At 44.1% G+C, this 26,657-nt stretch overlaps 1 protein-coding gene across 3 annotated transcripts in view; it reads left to right on the top strand.

The window, feature by feature from the left end:
- The window catches only part of LOC133470382 (cadherin-12-like), a 132,879-nt gene that overhangs the window by 89,068 nt on the left and 17,154 nt on the right, over positions 1-26,657 (top strand). For 2 of the 3 annotated variants that reach the window (XR_009785967.1, XR_009785968.1), the window contains 5 exons: positions 4,978-5,114; positions 10,982-11,103; positions 13,031-13,148; positions 15,302-15,553; positions 19,208-23,406. Coding sequence is in view for 1 of the 3 variants with exons in the window: in XM_061758733.1 (XP_061614717.1) it covers positions 4,978-5,114; positions 10,982-11,103; positions 13,031-13,148; positions 15,302-15,553; positions 19,208-19,746 (1,168 nt within the window). In the remaining 2 variants the exon portion in view is untranslated. Of the gene's footprint in view, positions 1-4,977; positions 5,115-10,981; positions 11,104-13,030; positions 13,149-15,301; positions 15,554-19,207; positions 25,054-26,657 lie in introns of those variants that run through there. The other variant, XM_061758733.1, reaches the window with a different exon arrangement.

The following is a 26,657-nucleotide window of genomic DNA, read 5'->3' as shown; positions in this document are numbered from 1 at the left end:
TCAGGAGAGCATAGTGTCACTTTAGAACCCGGGCAGGGTCTTCCATCCATCCATCCATCCATCTATCCATCTTCTACCGCTTATCCGAGGTCGGGTCGCGAGGGCAGTAGCTTTAGCAGGGATGCCCAGACTTCCCTTTCCCCAGCCACTTCATCCATCTCTTCCGGGGGTATCCCGAGGCGTTCCCAGACCAGCCGAAGGATGTAGTCTCTCCAGCGTGTCCTGGGTCGTCCCCGGGGTCTCCTCCCGGTGGGACGTGCCCGGAACACCTCTCCAGGGAGGCGTCCGGGAGGCATCCAAATCAGATGCCCCAGCCACCTCATCTGGCTCCTCTCGATGTGAAGGAGCAACGGCTCTACTCTGAGATCCTCCTGGATGACCGAGCTTCTCACCCTATCTCTAAGGGAGAGCCCGGACACCCTGCGGAGGAAACTCATTTCGGCCGCTTGTATCCGGGATCTCGTTCTTTCGGTCACGACCCACAGCTCGTGACCATAGGTGAGGGTAGGAACGTAGATCGACCTGGGCAGGGTCTTCCTTAATGAAATTCAGACTCACCTCTCCCGTGCCCTTGCTACCGGCACCGGCAACCTTGACGTGACAGTTACTCATGGAATGACCCAACTGCCCGTAGTAGAAGTACCGCCTTTCCCTCAGCCGGCGTTGACGTTCCTCAGGGGAGAGACGGAACCTGCCCAGTTGCATGGGTTCATCCGTGGTGACGCTAGCCAGTGGATTGAGACCGGAAACAGGGATCTGCCTTGGTTTGGCTGGTCACCGAGGCTCATCCTCCAAGTGCGCGGTGACGCAGCCCTCCGCCGAACTCCGTCCATCCAAAAGCCTCTTGTCGATCTTCACGGCAAGAGCGATGAGAGTGTCCAAGTTGGTCGGCAGGTCTAGCGGGACCAAATGATCTTTGACGGCGGGGGATAGTCCAAAAAAAAAATGCATCGAGCAGTGCCCTATTATTCCACTGACTCTCAGCTGCTAGAATGCGAAACTCAATCGCGTAATCTGACACTCTGCGCTTGCCTTGGTGTAAGGTGACAAAGGAGCGAGCTGCCTCACGATCTGGTGTGGAAAACTGAAAAATTTGCTCCATAGTCTTTACGAACAAAGCCCACGAATGACACGCGGCGGAATAGAGGCTCCATTCAGCAGTAGCCCACTCCTCCGCACGACCAGTCAGGTGGGAAATGACGAAAGCGATTTTTGCCCGCTCGGTGGGGAAGCCAGCTGCCTGCACCTCAAAGTGGAGTTCGTACTGAGTGATTAACGGCTTAATAGAATCCCAGAATCTCCAGAGAACCTCTCCGGTCAAGAGAGGTGTGGGCAGACAGCAGCGGAGGTGGCAGGTGGCTGCATGGTGAGTGCTTCACCTGGAAACGGTGGTACAGTGGCGGCATTGGGTGCTGTGCCAGCTGGTTCCTTCTTCTGAAGCATATTCATTAGCACTTCAAACTGTGAGGCTAACTGTCTCATCATATTGTCCTGATGTTCTGATAGTCCCTCTAGATGAAGGTGGAGGGCAGCAAGCTGCTCTTCCTGCTTCGAGAGGCGTTGACCCTGCGCTTGAAGGGCTTCAAGGGTCTGAGTCCACTAGATCCATGTTATGGCTAGTTCGTTCTGTCATGAACGGAACAGAGGATAGGAAATCCTCTGTTCCGTCCAAAACAAATGGACAATTTCAAAAAGAGAGGTTTAATATACGGGCAGAGGTCGGTACACAGGCAGGCAATCCAAAAAAGGCAACAGTATCCAAAAACGTGAGGCAAAAAGGCGAGGTCGCTAATCGGAACAGGGTCTACTCTTACTGTGAGTCTGCGACGTGGAAACAAGGAATGCTGGAACGCGACGACAAGGTACAACGAACTGGCGACTAGAAAGAATGAGACACGAGGTTAAATGCAAGGGGTAATTAGGGTGAACGAGGCGCAGGTGGTGAAGAGGCTTTCAGGAGCAGGTGTGTATGAGACAGTGGGAAGACAAAACCGGAACACACACCCATGACACTATCAACAATGGCATTAAGTTTATGAGTCACAACTAGCGACATCTAAGGTAGTGGTGCAAATTACGGGAAATTAATGTGCGACAAAGCGTGATGGGCATCATAATGAGTGTTGGACCTAAAACATCTACTTAAAGTTTCGTACTCTCAGCCTGATGGAAGAGATGGAAGGTTAGGATTAGCAACCTTCCATCATTAGTGGGCTCCTCAACAATTTATGATGAATCATTTGCAACCTGTGTACAATGAACCACTAATCACGGAGGATAGGGACCAAGACCTGCCGCCAAAAGCGAAATCAGAGAGGAGCCGACGCCCCCAAAAGGTTGACAATCGCTTATACAGCAAAGCAAACTTTTGTCTAAGTGAAGCTCCTCTCCTCACTTCAATGCACAGTGAAACTTCGGTCCATGAATTCTTTCCCCGACTTCATTCACGAACCGAAACATTCGCAAACCGAATTAATGTTTCTCATTGAAATGAATAGAAATACAATTAACCCGTTTAAGGCCCAGAACATTGTTCTATTTACCTTATTTTAGAAAATAAATACTGTGTAATTGAAAAGTGAAAAGACACTTATGAGGAAATAACATGGTGCCTTCGCTAGCAAATCACTGGGCAATATTTTAGCCTTTTCGCATACAGTACTATTTACGTTCATGGATACCGCTAGCCCACAAATCCACAAATGTGAATTCACAAATGCCGAAGTGCAAATATGCGGAGGTTCACTGTAATCAATAAGTGAATGCCCGAGCCTGATCAAGAGTCAATCAGTCCTAAATTGCATTTGATGTTGTTCCACTCCAATCCCGCAGGAGGCAGTAGCATAGTGAACAATTTAACAACTGTCAAAACAAATCAATAATAATGGGGAAATTATTCATCAGTTATGATCCATTAGTTAACTGATTTTTATACAGGTTTAAAATGAGGAAAGATTTCCTCCCTGAATGTTTCCAGGTTGCTGATAAATGAGTGAAACAACACCGCCTCTGCTGTTTGCGGCCAATCCGCGCACTCCATTTTGCCTCCATTGCGTCAAGACGCGATTAATCGACAACCAATTCCACGTTGATCCATTAATCTATTATTAAGTCCATTCCTCCTCATAATAATTTGTCCACAAAAATGGCACTGACCTTTCCATGTATTTGTTTTGTACGCAACAATAAAATGACTTCCTATTTCAAGACAATTCAAGAACCTGGCGTTCAACGAAAGGACGAGTAACAAAATGGAGGCAAACCAAAAGTAAAACATTTAGCGAGAACTGCTTCGGTCATCATTCTCTCATCTTGTGCACATGAGCCAGACCTCCTCCTCCTCCTCCCGCCATGCCTCCGTCCATCCACTTTGAGACTCAGTGGGAAAGACAAGAAAAAAACGTATTAATGAATATGAATGAGAGGATCAAGTAGCTCGCCACACGATGAAGAAAAGTCAGGATGGTGGCATAGCGAGGTGGTCTTCAAAAAGTCCAGGCTGGATTCTCAAGAGAAATGACAAATACTGCATATGCAGTGCAAAAAGCCCTCGGACCGCAGTCCCCCATGCGGTGATTGGACTGCTCAAGTACAACACGAGTGGGCTATGATCAATATTTAAATACTTTCTGACATTGGTGAGTTTGTTACGGATGATTAAATATGCAGCTCTACAACTAAAGCCTGTCTGCACAAAAGAATGACTGAATGCTGGAAATTAGAATTATCTTGGCTCATTTATGTTATTATATTATACTCCTTTGCATTGGAATAGACGTTGAGCAATGAATCCACCAGAAAAAGGAGCTCTAAATCCAGATTTTCCCAGAATATGAAGACAAAGTTTTTGACGAGAAACATGACAGTAGAGGATACATTTACAATCTCATTAACTGTCATTTTAAAGGTTCTGGGTTCGAATCCGGAGTCAGGCCATTTCGTGGAGTTTGCATGTTTGCCGAGTACCTGGAGAAAATCCACCGTGCTTGCGTGGGTTTTCTTCGGGTACTCCGCCTTCCTCCCACATTCCAAAAACATTCCAATACACTTGTGTACTCAACACTGCCCCCACGGGTTTCATGCCGGTACTGCAACATGTGATCCATAACCGCAAGCTTCCAGGAGACGAACAGAAATGATCGCAGAGTGTGGATGTAAAACTGTGTCAAGATTTACCAGAGCATAAATTATTAAAGCCAATATATACTGGAATATACAACGGCATGATCTGATTTTCATGCCGTTGTGCATGAAAATTTGATCTGATTTTCTTTTCAATTTTTTTTATTTATCACTTTTTTTTCTTCTTTTTTGTGGGGAACCAAACCCACAAATGCTTAGTAGTGGTTTATCCCTGCATATTTAAGATATTTTTTTGTGTTTAAAAAAAAATAATAAAATAGAACAATTCCGTTATAATGGCCGTCAAATATCCGGGGGTCCACTCTAATCCAAATAGGAAAACTACACCAAAATCAGATTTAAAAATGTAGCTGTTAAATCCATTTGCCAACATTTTGGATTCCTTAAACATACATTTATACGACCGGGTTGTATAAATTTCGGGTTTCACTTGTAAGAAAGACAACGGCTATTTACCGCTGAGTGACAACACCATCCTTCTCCATTAAGACCACCTTTTATCAGCTGACTGCGTTCAAGTCTCACGCCGCTTCCGTAGGAAACATTTTCTGCCTCTATTGGTGATTGGCTGAGAGATTGATGCCTACTGAATGGAGCCCCCCCCCCCACCACCAACCCACCCAAAAAAAGTAATTCACTTATGCTCGCTGAGGAAATGGTTTGTTCAGCATAGCCCTAAATGCATGTGGCCCATTAGCAGATTGGAATTTATACGTCGTCCTCGGCACATTGGCTGGAAATGAGCATTCCCAAAGATTAATGAACACTTTGACAACATGATTATTGCCCGAGGCGGCAGAGGGTGGGAAAAAGTAACTTTATTTTGTCTCCCAGGTACTCCATCGACTGGAGGAGTGACCTGGACAGCTACTTCGACATCGACCCGGCGGAGGGAACCATCTCCACCAATGAGGTGCTGGACAGGGAGAGCGTGGCCTGGCACAACATCTCCATCGTGGCCACCAAGCTCAGTGAGTACCGGTATTGGCAAGTACGCAAGTAGATTTTTCAGGTATCTGTACTTTCATAATTACTTTTATGTCACCTTTTTACTTTGAATCTTTCTTTGAATCTTTTACTTTGATACTTTCTGCATCTTTGTCAAAATGGGCTTTTTCCCCCCCTTAACTCCTTGGATGGCGACATGACGTAAATAAACATGTAAATAGGGAGAGGTAAAGTGAACCATGGTTGAGATCTTGATTGATTAAGCTCTTAAATAATAAAAAAAATAAAAATAAATGGGGACAGCAGCGACATGGAGAAATGTGAACTAGGGAGAACTTCTCCTGAAGTACGGAGTGCGATTACTTTTGCCTCCGCTGGTGAGTCCTTGCAACAAGATTGCGGCCATGACTGATTGAACACTTTTACTGCAGTCAATATTCAATCGCGTTTTTTTTTTTTTTTACAAAAATCTTTATGGGCCACGATAAACCACAACGGCATCCCCCGGGGCTCGCTCATCTTCACTGTTTTCATTATTTAACATCGGTTTGCTGACGACCTCAGCCGCAGTAAAAACATGAGCCTCACAGAGTTTTACGGCAGATGAATTTAAGACACACCATCAAGCTAATTATTATTATTGGGTTTTTTTTATATCAACGGAAGGAAGGAAGTGCAGCAAATTTCGGGATAAATAAGCAAATCCATCGTCATCAAGTCATCCTTCTTTCTAAGAAGCGTCAAAGTCATTATCCCCGAGGCAGGCCGGTGCTCAATCAAAATTACCCACGCTGTATATTCATTAGGGCTCTCTGTGAAATACGGCGCTCTCGTCATCTCCGTCACCTTGGAAACGGATATCGCCCGCCTCCTATCAAGGTCACGGCAGCGACATGCCGGTCGTACTTGCGATGCGTGCGCACGGCGGGGGACTTTGGCGTTGCGGAATTGTGTGACGGGCAGCCACTCGGAGCTAACGGCTACACTGAAGCCATAAATATACAAATTAAAATTTTAAATTAGGATGATCATTGAGGGGCTGGCTAGTTAATTGACTTTTCTGTTGCTCGGATTAATAGCGAAGACAAATTCTTTTGACGCTTTAGCGCTGACATTAGCTAGCACGGTAGCCAATAAGTTTTGCTAAATTACTCAATAAAAAACAGCCCAGCCAAATATTTTATACATACCTGTGGAAAAAAATGGATTCCACAAATCCGATAATGAACGTTTGGGTCCCCGTATGTCACTTTCATTGTAGCTTGCGATCTTCTCCGTCAAGCTTGCGATCTTCTCCGAGATCCACTCGATTTGGATGTGGATGCTAGACTAACATTTTTTGGAAGGGAAAAAAAAAAAAAAACTTTTCGGAAATATCTGGTGGTGAAACCCCAAACTCTACAAGTTTTTTGTCATTTCCAGTTTCTTCGTCATTTTCAGTTTTTTTTTGTCCACCTGGAAGCACCCTGGCGCCCGTTTACAAACATTATAAAAAGTTCTCTAAACCGCAGTCGTCAGCGATATATCTGGAATTTCCTCACAAAAAAAACAAAAACAAAAAAACGCAGGAGGTGAACCACCAAACAGCGGGGGAAGACCATATTCCCGAACGCATCGACCTCGCCCACCTGCAACTCACTCGCTTTCTTATCTCGCTTCCACGAGGCGGCCTCGGCCGTTCCTCAAGAGGACGAATGACACACGGGGAGGCTGCCGGGGGAAAAAATAATGGCCGCACACTTTCCCGTATAGACAGAGATAGACTCGCCGCCTCCGACTTGAGAGCAGAAATGTGCCTTTGACCTTGAACGAGATTTGGCAGGAGGTTTAGCTCGGGGGTATTGATGCTTGTTTTTGCACCGTTGTTGAAGTCACAATGAAGTCTACGAGTTCCTGGGAGGAGGCAGCGAAGGCGGACGGCCATGTCGTGACACAGCAAAACATTTTGCTGCATGCGGGAATTGACTTTTTCCGATTGGTGCTTTTACAGTTGAAACACACCCTTTTGTGTTTGTGCGCCACACTCACTAAGTCTTTGTTTCCACCTGACAATATGGCTGGGTTCAGTTCTGTAAAGTAAAAAAAAAAAAAAAAAAAAACTTGCTACTACTGTAAAAGGTTCCCAAATATGCAACCTAACTTTTCAGTACTCTTTCTTTCAGGCGCAAGTTGCAGTGAAAAACTTCAGTACACGAGACGTTTATAATCACCTATAGTAATAATTCAAAGCTAAATATACCACAAATTCTGATCGCTGAAGCTTTTTAGCTGAATTTTATTTCCAAAAATGCACCAGAAGTGCACATGTTCATGCAGCGGCGACTCTCCATAACTTCCACTAACAACCGAGGCTAAACTTAGCTCCTCCCCAACAGCTTGGCTTAGTCGAGATGCATTACTCGTACTTCCTTGATACATATTACAGTACTACTTTCCAATTTGGAACATGGCTGTTGCAGTATCAGAGCATTTCAGATACAGCCCAGAAAACGCCCAAATCTGAGTTTCTCGGAAATTGCGGCTTTATTGTCAATTCTATATTCACGTAACTATGTCTATCTTGCCAAAACAGCCGACGGGCGGATTGCGAGCCTGATCAGGTTTTAACAGATCTAAACCATTATGAATCGAACCAAACTGGAAAACTGAGCTGTCGACGTGACTTAAGCGAGTACACAGCTCTGACAAAATGAAGTCCATCAGTTAAACAGATGTGTTGTTTGGACAGTACTTCAGGCCTTCACTACTTTATTTGTTGTAAAAAACACACAAAAAACACTTTTAATCCATCCTCGTTAGTAATGAGCTTTCTTGGGGGTGTCAATTATTCACAGATTTTTGTGCAACAGGGCTCAGTTCCCAGCACCCAGTGAATTGTGGGGGTTTGTTCTATATAATTCCCCTCTCTGAGGGCATGAAGTAATCAAGACGCTTCTCAGTTCGGTCAGTGATAGAAACGTCTACCATGTTCCCTTTTTGTTCCACCTTGCCTGGACAAAGCGAAAGGACAGAAAACAACGACAGCCGCTCTCCCTCGATCCCAGGGGACTTGCCGTGCAGCGCCGCCGCAGTCATGCAGCAAAATGAGAGCGCCATCTGCAGCTCTCCAGAGACACGGGAGTAGAAGGCGCCCTAGAGAGGGCCAGAAGCCTGACGAGGGCAAGGGAGAACCACGGCGTGAGCAAGAACAGTCCCGCTTGGAGGCCATGAGGAAGCTCGTGTAGGATCGCATTGGAGCGATTTCTCATCATTGGATTTTCATTTCTGTGTTTTACGCTGTCCTTTATTGCGGCCGGATTTTATTGCGATTAGCTTGACTGAGCAGTTACCAAAAGAAGATTCTAAGTTTTGTCTCGCTACATTCTCTTGTAGTGTTTACCATCCTTTATTGAACCGAGGCACATATTTTACATTTGCAGAATTTCATGGCACACCACCAAACCAAAATACACAAACGTATATATCGCTATTTACGCGGTATAGAGACCAAGCGAGCCCTGTAAGTAATAGACCCCCCCCCCCAATTGCCTAGAACTGCCACAAAAAGGTGCCAAAGTCAAATCACTACTTTTGCCTAAATGAAGCTCATCAACTGTTCCCCCGTTATGTCCCAGCTCTCCTACCGTGGCCATGCTAAATCAGATTTGTTTGTGGAACGCATCTACTTGCGAACGTATGAAACAAATTCACGCTTTATCACGGAAATAGAGTGAAAATGTGTGGTGGTTATTTGTGATGGGTTTCCACACTTCAGTGAAAAAGTCCGCATTGAAGCACTTCCCGTTTCTGGATGGTCTCAGTTCTGGCACAGGAGGTCTAATAAATGCTAAGCCGTGGACTCCATCCGTTTTCGATATCGCTTATCCTCATTCGTCTTTCGGGTGACTGGAATCTACCCCAATCTAAATTTATGCTTTTGGAATGTGGGAGAACATGCCTCCGAACTCTGAGCCAAACCAATAGCCCCACAAATATATTTACCGACATGATTTATGGCTACATATTGATAGGTATGTCCTTAACAGGTCCATTATTTGTGCATATTTCGATTGCCGTGGCTCCCAGTCAATATTTTCTTGTAGTTTTTAATATTTACAGTGACTAACGTGCACCAGAAAATGTTTGAGAAATACTGTATTAAAGAAAGTTGAATTTAAAATGAAGTGATAACCCATGGAAATGGTTCACTGGCCTCTCAGGAATTCTGATTCATAAAAACAACTCGAGAATGTGTTATGAGGCTCAGGAGGACACTCAGAGATTGTGGTACAATTGCGCCACCTCGTGGTCTGTATGGTACACTCAGGATTACAAGGTTGTACTGTAGTCATAAAACCTTTTTTTTTTTTTGAAACAGATTTTAGTGGTGAAAGCAGATTTGAAGGTCTACAAAGTATCAGGCACCTCGGCACTTTCCCAGCAAATCTCGAGTCGCGCCTCGCTCGGGAAGATTGCTTTTCGCACAGAGGTCATAGGCGGGTTACTAACCGAGCCCGGGGTCTTGCATCTCAAATCCCCCCTGAGACGACTCGGCCAGATCCCCAACCTCTGTCCATCCGCCTCCCTATCTTCACCTCAGCAAGCGGAGAAAAGCCTATTCCCACATCAAATCCATAAAGTTTACCTTTCTATAAAAAAAAGAACATTTCCCCCCCTCCACGCTGATTGAACACTGTCAAAATCTCCTGGGGGCTCTCCCGCTTCCATTAACGCAATGAGGCAGACCTTCCGACCGCTAGTCCACTGCTGTACATTTTACATGCACACGTAGTATGTTTTGGGCCAAGAAAATCTTCACAATAAATGTCTATGTCAAATAATGACCTACTATACATACAGTATCTTTGAAAAATATATGAATAACTTGCAGGCTCGAGGCAAAAGACCTAAAGGGATCAACTTGTGCACGTCCCTGGGACTCATTAGGATTTCGCCATCGAGATCGTCCTCTGGCACGCGAGGTTTATTGGGGAGAAAGCAAGCACCAATAGTCCTTTTTGCCATTGTTCAACGTTTCCAAGAGTTGTGTGAAACCTGCAGATTTGCGCGGTAACCCCAAGACCCGCCTCTTTTCAGACATTAGCCAATTGCAGTGGTCATCTTTGGTCATGGTCAGCTTTTGCTGCTGCAGATCTCGTGCCTGTCAAAGCACCCTCTGTATGACTTCTGTTCCTTATTTGTAGTAACTATGATTATTCCTATGCCTCTTTTACTGATTCGAGATTCCTCTGTGACCTTTCATAGACCAACAGGTGTATTTTTCTGAGGGAACCTTTGCAAATGTGGCGGAAAACACAGACAGTTCTCAGGACTATTTCAAGCTCCCGCTTGACGACTATTAACACTGTCCCATCAAAAGTACACACATTTATGTCATGATTCCCACAACTACCACAATTTTTGAATGTAAAGTTCGGATCAGTCTCCGTCTACACAGACTTTGTAGATCTTGTACAAAACAGTGACATTTTTAAACATTTTCACTTTTCCGTGATTTGGGTGACCCTAAGAAAGGATGAAAAGAAGAGATATGGATTTTTTGTTTTGTTTTTGCTGTCACAGGTCAAAATGGGGCACAGTACGCATGCGTTAATACGGCCGGCGAGTATGTTGGCTTCAAAGAACGGGAGCGAAAATATTTCATCAAGCGACAATATAAAGACGGCTTTATTTCGGCCCACATTCATTCATGAACAATATCATAAAAATGCTGCATTTGGGTGCCCTTAATGTGACATTGGTTGGGATGCTGACTGGACTGAACCTCTTGTCCGCTGCATTTCCAAAGAATCTCCACATGATGTCAGTGTCACTCTCTCTTGCTGCGTTCACGTCCTCCTCTCACATCTTATTTGTTTTTTATTTTTTTGATTGTGTTTCCCCAATCCAGACAGTCCGGTTCTGACCAGCCGCGTGGCCGTCTCGGTCCACGTGTTGGACATCAACGAGTTCCCGCCTGAGCTCGCCAGTCCCTACGAGAGCTTTGTGTGCGAAAACGCCAAAGTGGGACAGGTGGGTCTTGACCTCTGATTTTCCTACAGTCTTCTCTTTGCCAAGTGTCTATTAAAAAAAGTGCCTTTGTTCAACATCAAATCTTTAGTTAGCTATTTGTTTTAAGGCTTATGTTGTAAGATGAGTTTAAAATGATATTCAAAAGTGTTTAGGGATCATAGTTTATGGTATATTTATGATTGAAACTGATAATGTAGGCAAGAATAAACACATTTTTGGAGTGGGCAATGGTCAATTATGCATTAAAATCTGCAAGTAATTGACACCCCTCCCCCTGCACCCACAAAAAAACGTTTAGAACTGCCTATAGGTGCCACAAGATCATGGCAAAGCACTACTTTTCTATTAGACAAGGCTATGGCCTGACGAAATGAAGCGCCTTTCCTTACGTCGACATAGTTCCTTGACATCAAGATACCACAAGATGATGCCAAAGCAATATTTTGAAATTAAATTCAACAGAGCCTTGGCCTAAGTACTAAAAAAAAAACTCTTAAGCTCTTAATTAATGAAATAATCAGTGTTTAATTGTACGTCCATGAATCTTAATTGTTCATTTTACCAAGACATGTTTGGGTAATTGCTTGCGTCCAAGTTTGTCGTAACAAGGTCCTTAAAGGCATCCTTGGCGTAGTAGTTTTCTCTCCTATTACTTTTGTCCACACAGCTCCTCAGTCATCCGAAGTAAAGTTTTTAATCTGACAAGGATGGAATATTTCATGGAAATTGAAAGTCACACCACGTGCGCATCCAGCGGTACTTTGCGCATGATGTATTTAAGGTGGCCCCCATCTGAACGTGCTAGTAAATAAGGACTGTAAAGCACCCACGCCTGTAAATTAGGTCATTAGCTAGCATCTCCACGCGGCGGGCATCGTTCGGCACTCGATCACATCGCCGCATATCCACGAGGTTGGGTGCGGCCATCGAGAGACGTGACGCATTTCACGGCCGGGAGACTGGCTCCTGGGATTCTCGATGACGTCCGAAAGAAGTTATGCCGCAACTTTGTAATTGAGAGATGATTGCCACTCGAAGCTCTGAGGATATTATTGACGCCGCACAGCTCAGCGGGGCAGACGAATCAGACGTTCAACTAAAGTGCGAGGACGTATCGACTTGTTTAATCAAATACGATCACAACACAGTCATCATGTCCGAATGCAGCCTCAATCATTGCGCACAAACATCCCCTGACCTACAACATTGATTGTAAATGTTTTGTTCTTTTAGATTTACTACAATCAACTTTACCTGCCTTTACAAAAATAATTTTTTGATTGAACTTATCTGATAGGTATTGATTTAATATGTTAATGTGGTTCAAAGTTGGTCTTGAAATGGATTGATCATTAGTCTTAGATTTGGCCAAATAAAAATAGTCAATAGTCATTTTGAGGCAATTCGCATACTGGAAAAAGGCAGCTCATCCTGACAAAAATTGACGGAGGACATCTTTCAAAATTCAGCCCCAGATACAGAACTCTTTCGTAAGCCAAGCACCCCCTGTGCTAGACAGATTGGAAATGCTAAGTTGCAAAATTAATAAATATTCTTGCCATTGGGTGTGGTTGTCATAGAACAAAACTGGACCAAACGCTGCTCTTGACGCTCAAATTCCCTTCAAACGCTGATTGAGTCATCCTGAGTGTACTGCATTATACTGAGAGTCGTTTCTAATATTTTATTGGGTCAAAGCAAGGCGGCTGAATCGGCGACTGTGTCTAAGAGTTTATGACACAACCACACAGAGCAAACATTATTTTACGATCCAATTCACGGTTGCGGTGCAGCAGTGCGGCGAGTGATCGATGGTAGCCTCCAAATTTCGGCTGATTCTACTTGAGCTGGGTCTACTTTGAAACAACTCAATTCTGCGCCTGGCACAGCACAAATAGTTGAATGTGTTTGGTTGTCATGCCAACAGGTGATTCAACTGTTCAGTGCCAAGGATCAAGATCTGCCCAACGCCGGACAACAGTTCTCCTTCAAAGCAACAAAAGACGAATTAAGGAACAAGAACTTCACTGTCAGAGACTTTGGAAGTAAGTGAATCAATAAAAGAAAGAATAGATGAATAAAGCTCAACATGGCCTCCGATGGTCACGCGTCATTCAAAGCAAAACTAACAAATACAAGAGCAACCAGCTGAGAATTAAGCGTACATCCATACAAATCAAAACCGGGATGAGAATAAGGAAGAGATCCAAATACAGGGCCATTTTGAACTCAATTACCCAAAAAGTTCAAAATAAATATGCCAAGAGTGTATGTACTTTAGCTACAACACATAGTAAAGTGAATGGAGTGAGGTTCCCCAGACTGGTCACGGTACCATGTCTAAAACTTGAACCTTTGTTTTTTTGCATCTACCCAACTACTACTTGGAAACACCGCGTAGAGGCCTCACTTCATTCAACAAAGTATTATATGGTATACAAAAGCTACAACACAGAGTCATCATTCTGCGGATTTTCTCTGAATAGCTCTCCTCAGCCTCTTTCTCACAAAGATTCCCTTCTTTTTGTAGCGATAGCAACCGCTAATGCCCCCGCAGTGATGTCAAACGGTTCAACGTTAAAAATATCTCAAAGGTGCGCCGTCGGACGCCGTCGAGGGCGTGAATGGCCGATGTCTTTGAAGTGGAAAAGTGGGACGTGCCGGGATGAGGTCTGAATGCTCGGGCCACTTTTACCTTTTAGACCCCGCCCCCCCCTCTCCGCCCCTTCTTCCCTTTAGCGGCCCTGCAAGCACATTGTGCCGGTGGAGACGTGATGGGCAGGGACAGGAAGTAAACATCAGCGGTGCCACCGGCAGGTTCATTGTGAGGCACACAGCGCGAGAAGAGAGAATGCTGCGAGGTGTGCTAAAACGCCCGACCTCCTGTCAAGAGGAAGCGGCGGCCTTGTTGCGAGGAACAAAGCAGCCATGACAGCGGGTCAGGCGGTCCGGCGGAAGCGGGCCGCTCCGATCTGACGCCTTCGCGCGGTGTTACGCGCCACGTCGACCTCCATCGCCTTCACACGTCGTCGCCCCTTCTTAATTTTCTTCGTTGCCTGTCATCGCCTGTTTTTTTTTTTTGTGTGTGTGTCTGCCGCATTAAGCTCAAAAGCTGACTCACAACTTTTACATTTACAGCCCACAATATGACTCATTGTAGTACACTGAACTCTCACCTAGTTGCAGGTTGCTATTCACGGACTCACCTGCTCCTACTTTTGTGCTCTTTCTGCAATACCATAACATGCCACAGATACCCTTTCTAATAGGAAAGTAGTAATTGGTGTCCAGGAAGTACAGTGGTGCCCTGAGATACAAGTGTCTTGATCTGAGCTGTCGCTTGCTAGATTTTTTTTGTCTTGAGATGCAAGCAAAAATCTGCAATACAAGTGCGCTTCAGACCCCCACTGCTAGATGGCGCCAGCAAAAAAGTCACATTGGTTTCATTGCCGCAGATGGAAAATATCAGTTGGGGGTGCGTAATTAGGAATCCCACGAATCGTAACGCACCCCAGCCCTAACCCATTGTAGCCCACCCTAACCCTAACCATAACAAACTTGATTGTTTTTATTTTGTGCAAATGTCAAGAAATGTGTAGAATGGTCATCTCGTTACATCTGCGTAGCCTGCCCTTCCCGCGATGCTGGAGCCAATCATGCTGCAGCGGGGCGTGTCCTGCCTAGAACACAAGTGAGATCCCTAATAATGCACCTTTAAGTTATTTTGCCAAGCACCAATAAACCCCACGGAAGAGGAACAAGGAAGCACAAAACATTACGCAGTTGTGTGTTGTGTGGTTGCACAGCAAATAATGTGTATAATGATTTTAAATGATCAAAAGTTACACAGTCTTTACCGCATGTGTATGTTTTCACTCTGCTGAGTGGCTATTACAAAGCTCAATCATCTCAAAGCCATTTATCTGTAACAGTAATGCTGTAAAATGAGTTTGAGACCATATTACAGTGTTTTGTGATCGTAGTTTATGGTATTTATATGGTTTAAACTAATATAGGCAATTATAAATTTGCAATTCGCAGCAACATTTTGTCAACTCAATCAATTCATCAGTTTTTGATTAATTGGTATTACTCTGACATTTCGTATCGATGACGTTTTGTCGTGATTTCACTTCTTGAAATATTTCAACAATGTTCAATAATGTATCGTCTGTTCCACCTTTCTCCTCCCGTCTAGACAACACGGCCGGCATCGTGACCAAGCGCGGCGGCTTCCGGCGGCGCTCGCAGGAGATCTACCACCTGCCCGTTGTGATCGAGGACAACGGCTACCCGTCCAAGAGCAGCACGGGAACGCTGACCATCCGCGTGTGCGGCTGCGCGGCCGACGGCTCGCTGCTGACGTGCAGCGCCGAGGCCATCTTCCTGCCCGTGGGCCTGAGCACGGGCGCGCTCGTCGCCATCCTCCTGTGCATCGTCATCCTGCTCGGTACGCCGTCTTACACGTTCGTGGACAGCTATTCAAAAGCTGCTTGATTCTGCACGCGTGACGTCACAGTTGCGCCTCAGTCGTTACAGTGTGTATCGACACAAACTAATACGAGCACAGATACTGAGTGCAAAGTGGCGAGGGTGCGAATATAATGAATTCCTGCAGTTTCTCAGTTTTTTTGGGGGAAACTATCTTCCGTTATTCGCTGAAAAACTCACCTATTGACTGCTTTTGTGCTCAGGCCAAAGATATTGCTTCACTGCCATCTTGTGGCATCGTGGGGCTAAGGAACTAAGTTGAAGTAAGTTGAGGAACTCTATTTTGACCAAAGTAGTGCTTTGCTGCCATCTTATGACATCTACAGGCAATTCTAAATGTTTTTAAGTGGGACATCAAATACTCTATGATTTCCGCAGGGCTGGGTCCCGATACCCCGCGGATAGTGGTAGTACACTGTGTATTTTGTGACTGAGCAGGATTGTATGACTTGACCTTTGACTTGTTAAGTAATGACTTGCTTAAAATTTAGCAGGGACTAGGTACTTAGACTTGAGACTTACTCCCACTCCTGCCTGGTAGTCACTCCGTATAGCTATGTAGTTTATTTATACTCATTTTTTAATTATTATTATTAAAAAAATACATTAAATGGGGGGGAGGGGGGGACAACAACAAATGTGTAATCATTATGTCCGACTGCCATTACATGCCATCTCATGGCTCAATTTGGACTCAAACAGCTGATAATGATGTCAATCAAACGTCTTCAAATTTTGTTGTTGTTGTTTTGTCAGGTAAGAAAAGATTTACGGTCACAATCTTCTGATGGACAGCGTCCAAGTGCGTGCGTGCATGATCTATCCCTGTCTTTCCAAGACAGCAGGTTGCTATAGCAACCTGCTGTCAATACCCACAACAAGCCACCAGAGGAGGGAATCCACATCATTTCCCAAAGAGCTCTTAAGTGTTTTCACTGCTTGGTGCACGTCTGGTCATTTGGAAGCGTGTTGACTTAATTAGAGGACACAAAGTAGATGAACGTGCTCATTTATGAGTTAATTCTGACTGGAAGAAGGAGGAGGGTTAGGGTGCTGAACTACATGACCCGGAACCAAAGTTCCCTGCACGCATTTCCAACAAGGTCATGGCGGCGGCTCCTTAATCCCTAGCAGTTAATGTCCAAACTCGTTTTGCATATGAGGGTGGGGGGCGATAATGGCGAGCTTTATGGCGTCGTTTTGCCAAGCGTGAACGTTGGATGGCCAGTGCGTTGTAGAAGTTAATGCGTTAGTGGGATTCAAGGACAACTCTTCAAACTGGACTTTTACTTTCCAAAGCGATGGACACTGTGCATCATGCTATCATAGTGCGCGGCCCAATTTAAACAAAACAAAATTTTGCCCTCAACTAAGCAACATGAAATCGGGTAGGCGTGTGTATCACAAAAAGTAGAGCAGCAAAAAAAAAAAAAAAAAAGACAGAACGTCAGCCATTTTGGTTTGAATGGACCATTTTAGGGTTCATTTCGCCATTGAAATTGTACAAATTCAGTCCCCGGAGCCAGTTTCACTTAGAATTTAGTTGGCATGTCAATCATGAGTGGACTCACAAAAAAAGTCTTGAGAAGCCATGGCCAAAAATGCACAGGAAGTCTTCCATTTTGGTTTTAAGCAGCTACTTTTGTGTCAATTTGGCCATTTCCAGGCTTCCTTTAAATTGTTCAATTCAGCCCCCAAAGCCAGTTTCACTGAGCAAGATACAAATTGGTAGGCATGTCAATCAAAAGGCGACTCACAAAAAGTCTCAGGAGGCCATGCCCAAAAATGCACAGGAAGTCTGCCATTTCGGTTCGAAGCGGCCATTTCAGGGTGACTTCTGCCATTTCCACGAGTCCCTTAAAAATAAACTTTACCCAGAGTTGTTTTGTTTTCTTATCATCACTAAATTTGAACCACATATACTAAATAGATGGGTGACAGTAAATTCTGAGATTTGGGGGGATTTTCATTATTGTGGGCAGGCGCAAAGTTTGGACAGAGCCAAAGTTTGATGACTCGCCATAAAACACTCCAGGCTTTAACAAAACAAAACAAAACAGTGCTCACTACTCGAGCGTCCGATTGAAGCAAAATCCGACACGGATGTTCATCAGGACAGGTTGCACGCAAATCAATGCAGAACCTATGCTGCGAAATGCAGGGATCGTCAGCCATTTTAGTTTAAAGACGCTGACTTCTATGGGGTGTCGGCTATTTGCTAGTCATCACGTATGTATTCAACGCCAAGGCCGGAGCCGTCACGTGGCAACAGGGAAGCGAGCATTCCCACGGAGAACACGTCCACACTTGGATTCCGGAGCAGGATTAGTAGGGATGACCGGCGAGGTCGAGTGATGAGCTACATTAAGGAGATCTGCGTCCTCTCATTTGCATAGTGGAGCAGCTGCTAAAGCTGCAAGCCAGGTTGGCTTATAAATGAGTGATGCCTTGTTGTTGCGTTCTGCACAGGATCCACTAGGGGACGCTGACACACTACACATCGGGGAAGAGAGAAGAAAGCAAGCGAGCTCGGCGCAAGACCTACTTAGAGCTTTATTTTCTCCATTTATTTATTTCTTATTTTATTTTTTTATTGGGCTTGCATCTGCAGTTTTATCATGTCTGCTTATACATACATTTTTACCAGTAAATTCCCAACATTTGAAACACAATACATTGTAAACGTGCACAACCTCGGAACGCTTGCGTGTTTAACCTCCAAATGAATGCTGGGTAGTGGCCCACAGTGCACAATGTTATTTATATGTTTTCTTTTTCAACCGCTTGAGGCAGCCAGAGAAGTACAATTCCTAGTGAGCATAGGCGTGCGGGTCAAATGTGCGCACGTGCAGGTTCAAGCGAGGCTGAGCGTGCGTGAAAGTCAAAAGGGAGGAACGACATCACCGGGAGCTATTTTTTATTTTTTGTATTTTTTTTATAACAACTGGTTTGAGCTTTTCTGCAAAAGTCAACAAAGTTCAAGTCGTTCACGGTGCTTGATGCATGATGCGTAGCTACAACGTGGGGCCGCATCACGTGCTACATGCACGTGGTCTTCAAATTTCTACAGTCTTCAACTGTAGCCTGTCACTGTTGATTTCTGTATTGTGGTGTAGTTATGGTTTAAATTGTTAATATAGGCAATATATACTTTTCCCCCCCCACTCCTTGCGGGGATAGGGACCAAGCCCTACCGTGAATAGCAGGGTATTACTGTATCCTAACAACTTATCAAATACCCTAAAATACCATATACAGGGAATCCCTGCTATTTGTGGGCGATAGCGAAACTCTGCAAGCAATTGCCGCCCACACGAAAAGGGTTGTAATTATAAAATGCCACACGATGGCAGGCAGCAAAGCTTCCCCCCCCCCCCATTTGACAAAGCTATGGCCTGGCAAAATAAAGCTTGTCCCTTCAGTTTAGCATCGGTGCTTGGCACCGAGAAGCCACCAGATTGCGCCAAAGCAATGTTTTTTAAGTCTGCGAAGAAGCGAATTCACTAATGCCAAACCGCAAATATGTAGAGATTCACTGTTCTACAAAATAAGATGATACGGGGCAAGTCTTGTACTGTAGGTGTAACCTTATTTTCCGTTTTGTCCCCACAAGTCATCGTGGTCCTCTACGTGGGCTTGAAGCGGCAGAAGAAGAAGGAGACGCTGATGTCGTCCAAGGAGGACATCCGGGACAACGTGATCCACTACGACGACGAAGGCGGCGGCGAGGAGGACACGCACGCCTTCGACATGGGAACGCTGCGCAACCCCAAAGTGGTCAAGGACAACCTGTTCCGCCGGGACGTCAAACCCGAGATAAAACGGGGTCCCAGGGCGCCCGCCTCCAAGGACAGCGCCGACATCCGGGCGTTCATCGACCAGCGGCTGAAGGACCACGACAGCGACAACTCTGCGCCGCCGTACGACTCGCTGGCTACCTTCGCCTACGAGGGCAACGGCTCGGTGGCCGAGTCGCTCAGCTCCATCGAGTCGCTGGCCGTGGACGCGGAGGAGGACTACGATTACCTCAACGAGTGGGGGCCTCGCTTTAAGACACTGGCGGGAATATTCGGGGAGCAATCGGAAGCTCGCTCGGACTCTACGAACACGGAGCAACGAGGCTACTCGGCCACTCCACAAACAAACATGTAACCTTGTTTTGTTTGGCGAAGTCACCTTTACGGTGGACATTTTAGGACATCCTTGGCTGTCAGGGTCAGGTGTCAGATTGGAAATGTCTCAGGAACATATCTGTCAACCTTATTCGATGAGAGCGTCCGGTATTGGACGTCAGCGTAGAAGTCATGAAGGTGTCAGGAAAACGGTCGTCACGTTTATGGAAATTCACCATCGGACATTACGCCCAACAGTTTGAGTCGAGTCTAAAAAGTATCTTACAATAGTGAGCACACCCCTCACATTTTTTGTCGATGTTTTTTCATGGGACAGCACTGAAGAAATGACAGTTTGCCACTATGTTAAGTAGTAAGTGTATAGCTTCTATAACAATGTCAATTTACTGTCCAGTCAACACGCACTAAACTGCTTGCAACAAAAGTGAGTACACCTAAGTGAAAATGTCCAAATTGGGCCCAATTGGCCTTTTTCCCTACCGGGTATCATGAGACATGTTAAACTCTATTCTTGCTTTCGGCATCTGTAAAAATCGTCATCCATCCCTGTGCGCGCAAAACAGTTTGCTGAACTAAAAATACCAACATGTGCTGTGACATAGTGAAGCAGAGTACCATCCCCTCCCTTTGGAAATTGGGCCGCAGGGCAGTATTCCACTAAATAGTGACAGCGTGGCAGCATAGTTGAGTTATCCTCTGTGCAGTTTCTGTTTCTTTGTGACGTCCTATCGTCCTATTGCGTAATTCCATCGTCTTGACAGATGTTTTCCTGAAACCCTTTTGCCTCAACTCAGTGGTGCAATTCCACATGAAATAACCTTTTTCCTGACTTTTAAGCTGACGTCTGATACCTGACGCTGTAATTCAATAAACTTGACAGGTACATTCCTGATTCTTTTCGACGTCCTATTTCATACCCGACTCTGAAACACGAGTCGGGTATGTCCTAAAATGCCCGCTGTACACCTTTCCATCTTTTTTCCGGTTCTGTCTTTTACGTTGTTTTCATGATTGAAGTGTGAGAGAAAAAAAAAAAAAAAAATGAGAGCATACAGTGACATGATCGAATCACTCATTCAATTGGAATGTTGTCTACGAGTATCCGTGGAGATGATGTCATTTCCGTTAACATCCCTAAAAGTGCCTCAATAGAAGATTTCACGCCACACGTCCGATGTTTTTAGACGCGAGCAAAACGACCGACGACGTCACTTCTGTGGCGCCCGTCAGGCCAAAGATGTTTTGAATGTTATTTATCCCTCTATTTATTTATTGGCTGATTGATTTGCTTGTGTATTTATCTATTTATCTCGCAGTCATACAATTTTTTTTATTTTTTTGGAGAATCTTTTTGTAACAGAGGCCCGCGTGAAGAAAATGGATGTTCCTGTTAGGTGGGTCATGTGAATAGACTTGTACTAGACTTGTTTAAAAAAAAAAAAAAAAAAAAAAAAAAGAGAGCGAGAGAAAAGAAAAGAGACACTTTAGGGCTAAATATTGCAGTTCTGTCATGATATAAACATTTTTCTTAAATAAAAGACACTTGGACAAACTTTTGCGTCAGCTAAAAGTTTGTTCAAACCTGAGACTTACAACCTTTTTCAACAAGCGCTTAACCTCTTCACACATCCTCGTACCTCCTTTGTCATCCATCAGATAAACACAATGTTACATTTTCCAGGTAATCCCTGCAATAAGATGTTCAGCCATATCTCACTTGAGAAATAAATCCTCCTCTGAGTCGCTTTTTCTTCCCCAATGACGAATCAACAATTAGCCCGCTGAGGTTGTCGGTAATGGAGAAAAAGCGATGTTTGCGTTGTTATAAGAGTGTCCTTGTTGTGGTGTGCACTCACAACATAATGGAAGGCCTGGAGGGAAGCCAGCGCAATAAATAGCTTCTTGTTTCTGTCGCTCATCAAGTCTCATCTTCCAGACATTTTCAGTTTGATTTCACCCAAGAGCAATTTCGCAGGGACCGCTGCATCAAAAACACAAAGGTTCGGAATGCTCCAGAGATATTACTTAAAGTAACACATTAGCCCCTTGACAATGCGAGATGCTCATGTTGCAGTCTACAGTACAACTTCACTTACTCTACTCGTTGATTCAAATTGTTTTGATTGATTTACATTTCTTTTTTTTTAACATCTAATAAATCAATCCGTCGAAAAGCGGAACATCAGGGGTCTCCAAACAAGAACATGAAGCTAGTTCCTTAGCTAGCGCATTTTTTGAAAGGTTTTTGGAACTATTTGTGGCGTGACGTCAATTTGTCAACCAAACAAAGAACGACTAAATCATTTCCTGGAAGAAGAACAAAGACAGCAGCGTCGAGAGTGTAGCCGACCGGTGTTACTTTGTTGAAAAAGAAAAAGAGAAAAAAGATTCTAAAACCTTTGGCCCGCCGCGCACCGAGCGACGTGGCCGACCGCGACTCAACTGGATAATCATGAAAAAAAATGCAGTCGGCGATTCACAGCCGCACACCAGGCGAATTACCCTTGCGCACGAAACCAACTCGCTCCAACAGAAAAACTGCCACTTCTGGTATTGTAATTGGGAAACAACATTTTGAGGCACATATACTGCTGTAACTGTGTAATTATTATTTCTTTATTTATATTGTGAGCTACAAAGAAGAAGTGGAATGCCCTGACCGCTTTCGCCGCATTTGAATAATACAGAGAGGAAACAGGCGAAAAATATTGTGGATGTTTGCGAGACTATTGACAATATAACCGCCCCCTTCATTGACTGCACTCGAGTGCTTCTGCAACAGGAACTCTCCATGCTTCACTTTTTAGCCAACTGTAGTGGTACAGTTTTGCGGTGGCCGGCTGGATCTCGCTTCATACCCGGAAACAATTGGAATCGCAGCAATACTAATGGCCGACAGTCGGCCCATTCCTAAAAACTAGCTGCAGAACCCGACAGTCCGGTGGCGCTCAGCCAAAAACTGGTATGTTAATTGTTATCGTTCCCACATCTAATTGAGACTGTCCAATAACTGTAAGTGAATGCAGCTGCCAGGGGGCATCCAGTCAATGCAGTAAAGTGAAAAGGACTGGCTCAATGTGTGAAATAGCCGAGGGGCAGTCAACACTGGCAGCAGCGAGTGATGGCACTGAAGCGGTTTATACTGGAGCGGGTTCAAGCGTCTGCCCAGCGCCATTGTCCAGCCTCATTGTTCATTCCCGCTTAATCCCGCGAGTGGAGGGAGTCCATAAAATCAAAAATGTCCTCGCTCCGGCGAGTCAATCACAACAATTAGCGTTACTCGTCCCCTGGGAGAGGATGAAAACATTGTCGGGAACGTTCGAAAATTTGCAGCGAGCGATTGTTTGGCTACGAACAAAAGTGTTGACAGCGTTCAATTTATGCGCGCCGGAGTCGTCGAGACAGACGGGTTGTCAAACATCATCGTCGTCGCACTCTGCTTTCGGATTGACATAAGTAAACAATTTCCACTGAGCCACGAGATTTACGGGGCCGAGTGCACTCTTTAACACCAATTAACAACACAGATTGTGACTGTGATCTGGTCTGACAACAGCACACTTAGTGTAGTTATGCCCTCTCTCTCTTTTTTTTGGTTTTTTTTTGGAAAGAAAAGCACTAGTGTACCGTCATGGCTAAACCAATGGCCAACACAAGAATTGAGGCCGACATCTTGTGGGTAAGCGATCTGCTTTCTTTACTCAAGACAATTTTCTACACGGTCGGGACACAAAACAATTCCACGAGGTCCACGCCGATTCTTGGAAGCGTGAGGCTAATCAAAACAATGAGTGGAGGTATTGCCCTAAAACAAGCTCACTGTGTAAACTACTGTGTTTCAGTAGAGTTACGCAACAGGTCGGCGTAATCTAACTTCTGTCATGGGTTCACCTTAGTTCATGCTAACATATATTCCCCCACTTTTGGGGACAATAACTCCAAATCAAGCTAATGTTTCCTCACTGTCCCAATTTTAGAAAACTGTAGTGGATAAATAAATGTTTTTCTGACTCAAGACCACTTTTTTTTTTTTTGCAGTTGTTTTTAAATCAGATTATGCACAATGCAAAATGAATACATGTACCCAACATTGTAATAGCTCCTACTGTAAAGTCGTTATTTGTGTTGGCTTGTATTGTGTAACTTTGCTTTTACCATAGCCCATTTGCGAGACCGGTCGAGGATTAGCGCTCACCATTGTGAACCCATGCGAAATGGCGAGGTACACGTGAAGTGCATTTACATGGAAATATCCTAAGACGTCTACACCACTACTGCTATAGAAGGCATTGAAAAGACAGGGGTAAAAACTTCCACCTATAAATAAAACATTTGTATTTATCAATTTGACTTTTGAGCGCATTACACCGAAACTAAGCTGCAAAGAATTTTTTACATTCTCGCTTATCGGCAATACTACTTCAAAGAAAGCGAGCAAATGTTGCAACATAACAAAATTAGCATCACAACAGAATGCTGAAAGTCAATTGTCAGATTTTTTTGTTCGCTTTTCAGCTAAGTAGCCAAAAACAGAGTTCGTTGTGTGCCAGTCATGATTGTCATACCAACTAAAGACGCATCCAGTCGGCTGCCCGCTGGATTCATTGAAACACACACACACACACGCGCACACGCAGCGGGAGAACGAGCCCAAGGGAGCATTGGTCCTATTTTTAAATCCAATAAGAAAGCGGCTGAGCTGCCTCGCAGGAACAGAACGTGCATGCGATTACGGAGAATAAGACGGATAATATTGGTCAGGGTCGCCTTCTGCTCACAGTCTTCCTTTCTTAACACTTCTTCCAACCTAATTACACTCATATTTACGTGTCACAGTGGGAGGCGGCAAAGCTGGAGCTGAGGGTGTCTTGCGATGAAGCTGTACCCCATTCCGTTTCGCGACCCTGGTGCAACTTCGATTTTTCATTTGCTCCAGAATCCAATCTGTTGCCATAATCAAACATTTATTTACAGGCAATGTTTTAACTAACCGTGAACGCCATTTCTTTTAACATTAAATGTCACACGTACAAAATGAAATAAACCATTAATATAATGTACCATGAACCTGAGCTAGAAATATTAATTATCGCCATCTTGTGGCCTCATTAGGCAATTACACATTTTTAGTAGAGGGCTTCAGTTGTGGATCTTGGCCCTTTGCGATGTGTTGTCGTGTCTGTGTGTTAGCGAAAGGGGCCTGGTAGGGTGACGTGTGACATTGGCCAGTCTGCGTGTGAGTATCTGAGCGTGGGCTGTGGCTGACAGCAGGTCCTGTATGAGTTTGTTTATTGCGTTTGTGATTTACACATCTCCCTGCGTTCAATAAACGGCTGAAAAATACATAGCAACTGTGGCTCTGTGGAAGGAGCAACCAACAAAATGACAAAGTGTAACAGTGGAAACACATTTGTGGTGTTAAAACCTCCCTGAACCAACAAACATAATAAAGCGCATTGTTTTATGGGGCGTCATTCACCTGGCCACTTTTGGCATCACATTTGGAGCCGCTGACAGCGACACCGATGCAAAATTGGATTTAACAGCACGTGCCCGCCGCGAGCGCAACTCCACAAGCCACCGACGTCGCCGGGAAAGAACCTGATGCCAGCGCAGATGTGTGAAATTGAAGCGATTACTGATTAACACTCCCGACTACAGGCCGGAACGCCCTCTCATTTTCTCCCAATACGAGTTATGGCGGCTCGTCGAAGTTTTGATGACACTCAGACGAGCCGTTTCAGATGAAATAGATTGAACTCTTAAAACAATTTTGTACTGCGGGGGGGTTTAAAAGTCAAATTATTGGAACAATTGTAAATTAGAGCCGTAGAATCACGATTTGTTTCAAATGTTAGCCTCCTCATCTTTGAAATCCTTTAATCTGCATTATCATTACCTTGGGCCATCCTTGAAAAATAAGCACATTCATAATAAATAGCTGAGCGTGTGCATGAAAATTAAACATATTCAGGTTTATGCAGATTCCATCCGTCCTTGGCAAAATTTTGTTCATAGTCATGATGGACCACATTCATTTTTGCATTATAGAATGTCCAGTAAATTCTCTAAATTGTGCCACTGTAATGTTCAGCATATTATTTGTTGTTAACTTTTGATATTTAGTCATTTGTTATAAAATTAGAATCTTGCGTTTCATCCTCTTCTCATCATTACACACTTTTTTTTTTTAAAGTTATACTATAATTATATTAGATTTTTTTTTTCAGTTTAAATCTAGGTAATATATATCTTTATGTATGTATCATGAATTCAGAATTTATGAAAATATACAATTCAGATTTAACGAGCTCATGATAATGAGAAAATATATTGTTTTATTTAGATAACTTAGAATTAATATATAGTTAGAATTTTTTGTGAACATTGTTTTTGAAAAATCTTGAAATAATGTATAATCTATTTGTACTTCACATACTGTATTGTACAAAAATATTTTTTTTAATTCAAATTATATTACATCAAATTTACATGACTGATATATTAATAACTGAATTGTAATTTATAGTGTAAGTAGTGTGTCGTTTTGAAAAGCCCACTGCAAATCATTGAATTATGTGTCAGGTGTCATCATTTTCGCTAGCGCTCTCCCAGTTAGCATCTTTAGCATATCATTTTAACGTTAATATTTGGACTGTAGTGAGGCAAATAAACACGATTAATGCGCAATTGACGGCTCGTTACGCTCCCAAATAGGACTGATGAAGTATTAGTCCTGGCAAACCGCTGGCGGACTCGTCTAAATTCACAGGTTCATGTCTAATAACGGCTTTGCCAAAAGCAGAAATGGGAAATGAGCAAAAGGCATTACGCTGTCACTTTTGTTCACTGATGAGGCGCGCACTCCTCCAACTCAACAAGCGCCCGCGGGGCTCCACGCAAAGAAGGAACGTAGCCGGCCTGAAATTG

The sequence above is a fragment of the Phyllopteryx taeniolatus genome, chromosome 20 (assembly GCF_024500385.1).
Source record: "Phyllopteryx taeniolatus isolate TA_2022b chromosome 20, UOR_Ptae_1.2, whole genome shotgun sequence".
NCBI lineage: Eukaryota > Metazoa > Chordata > Actinopteri > Syngnathiformes > Syngnathidae > Phyllopteryx > Phyllopteryx taeniolatus.
This window is presented reverse-complemented; position numbering and strand designations above follow the sequence as displayed.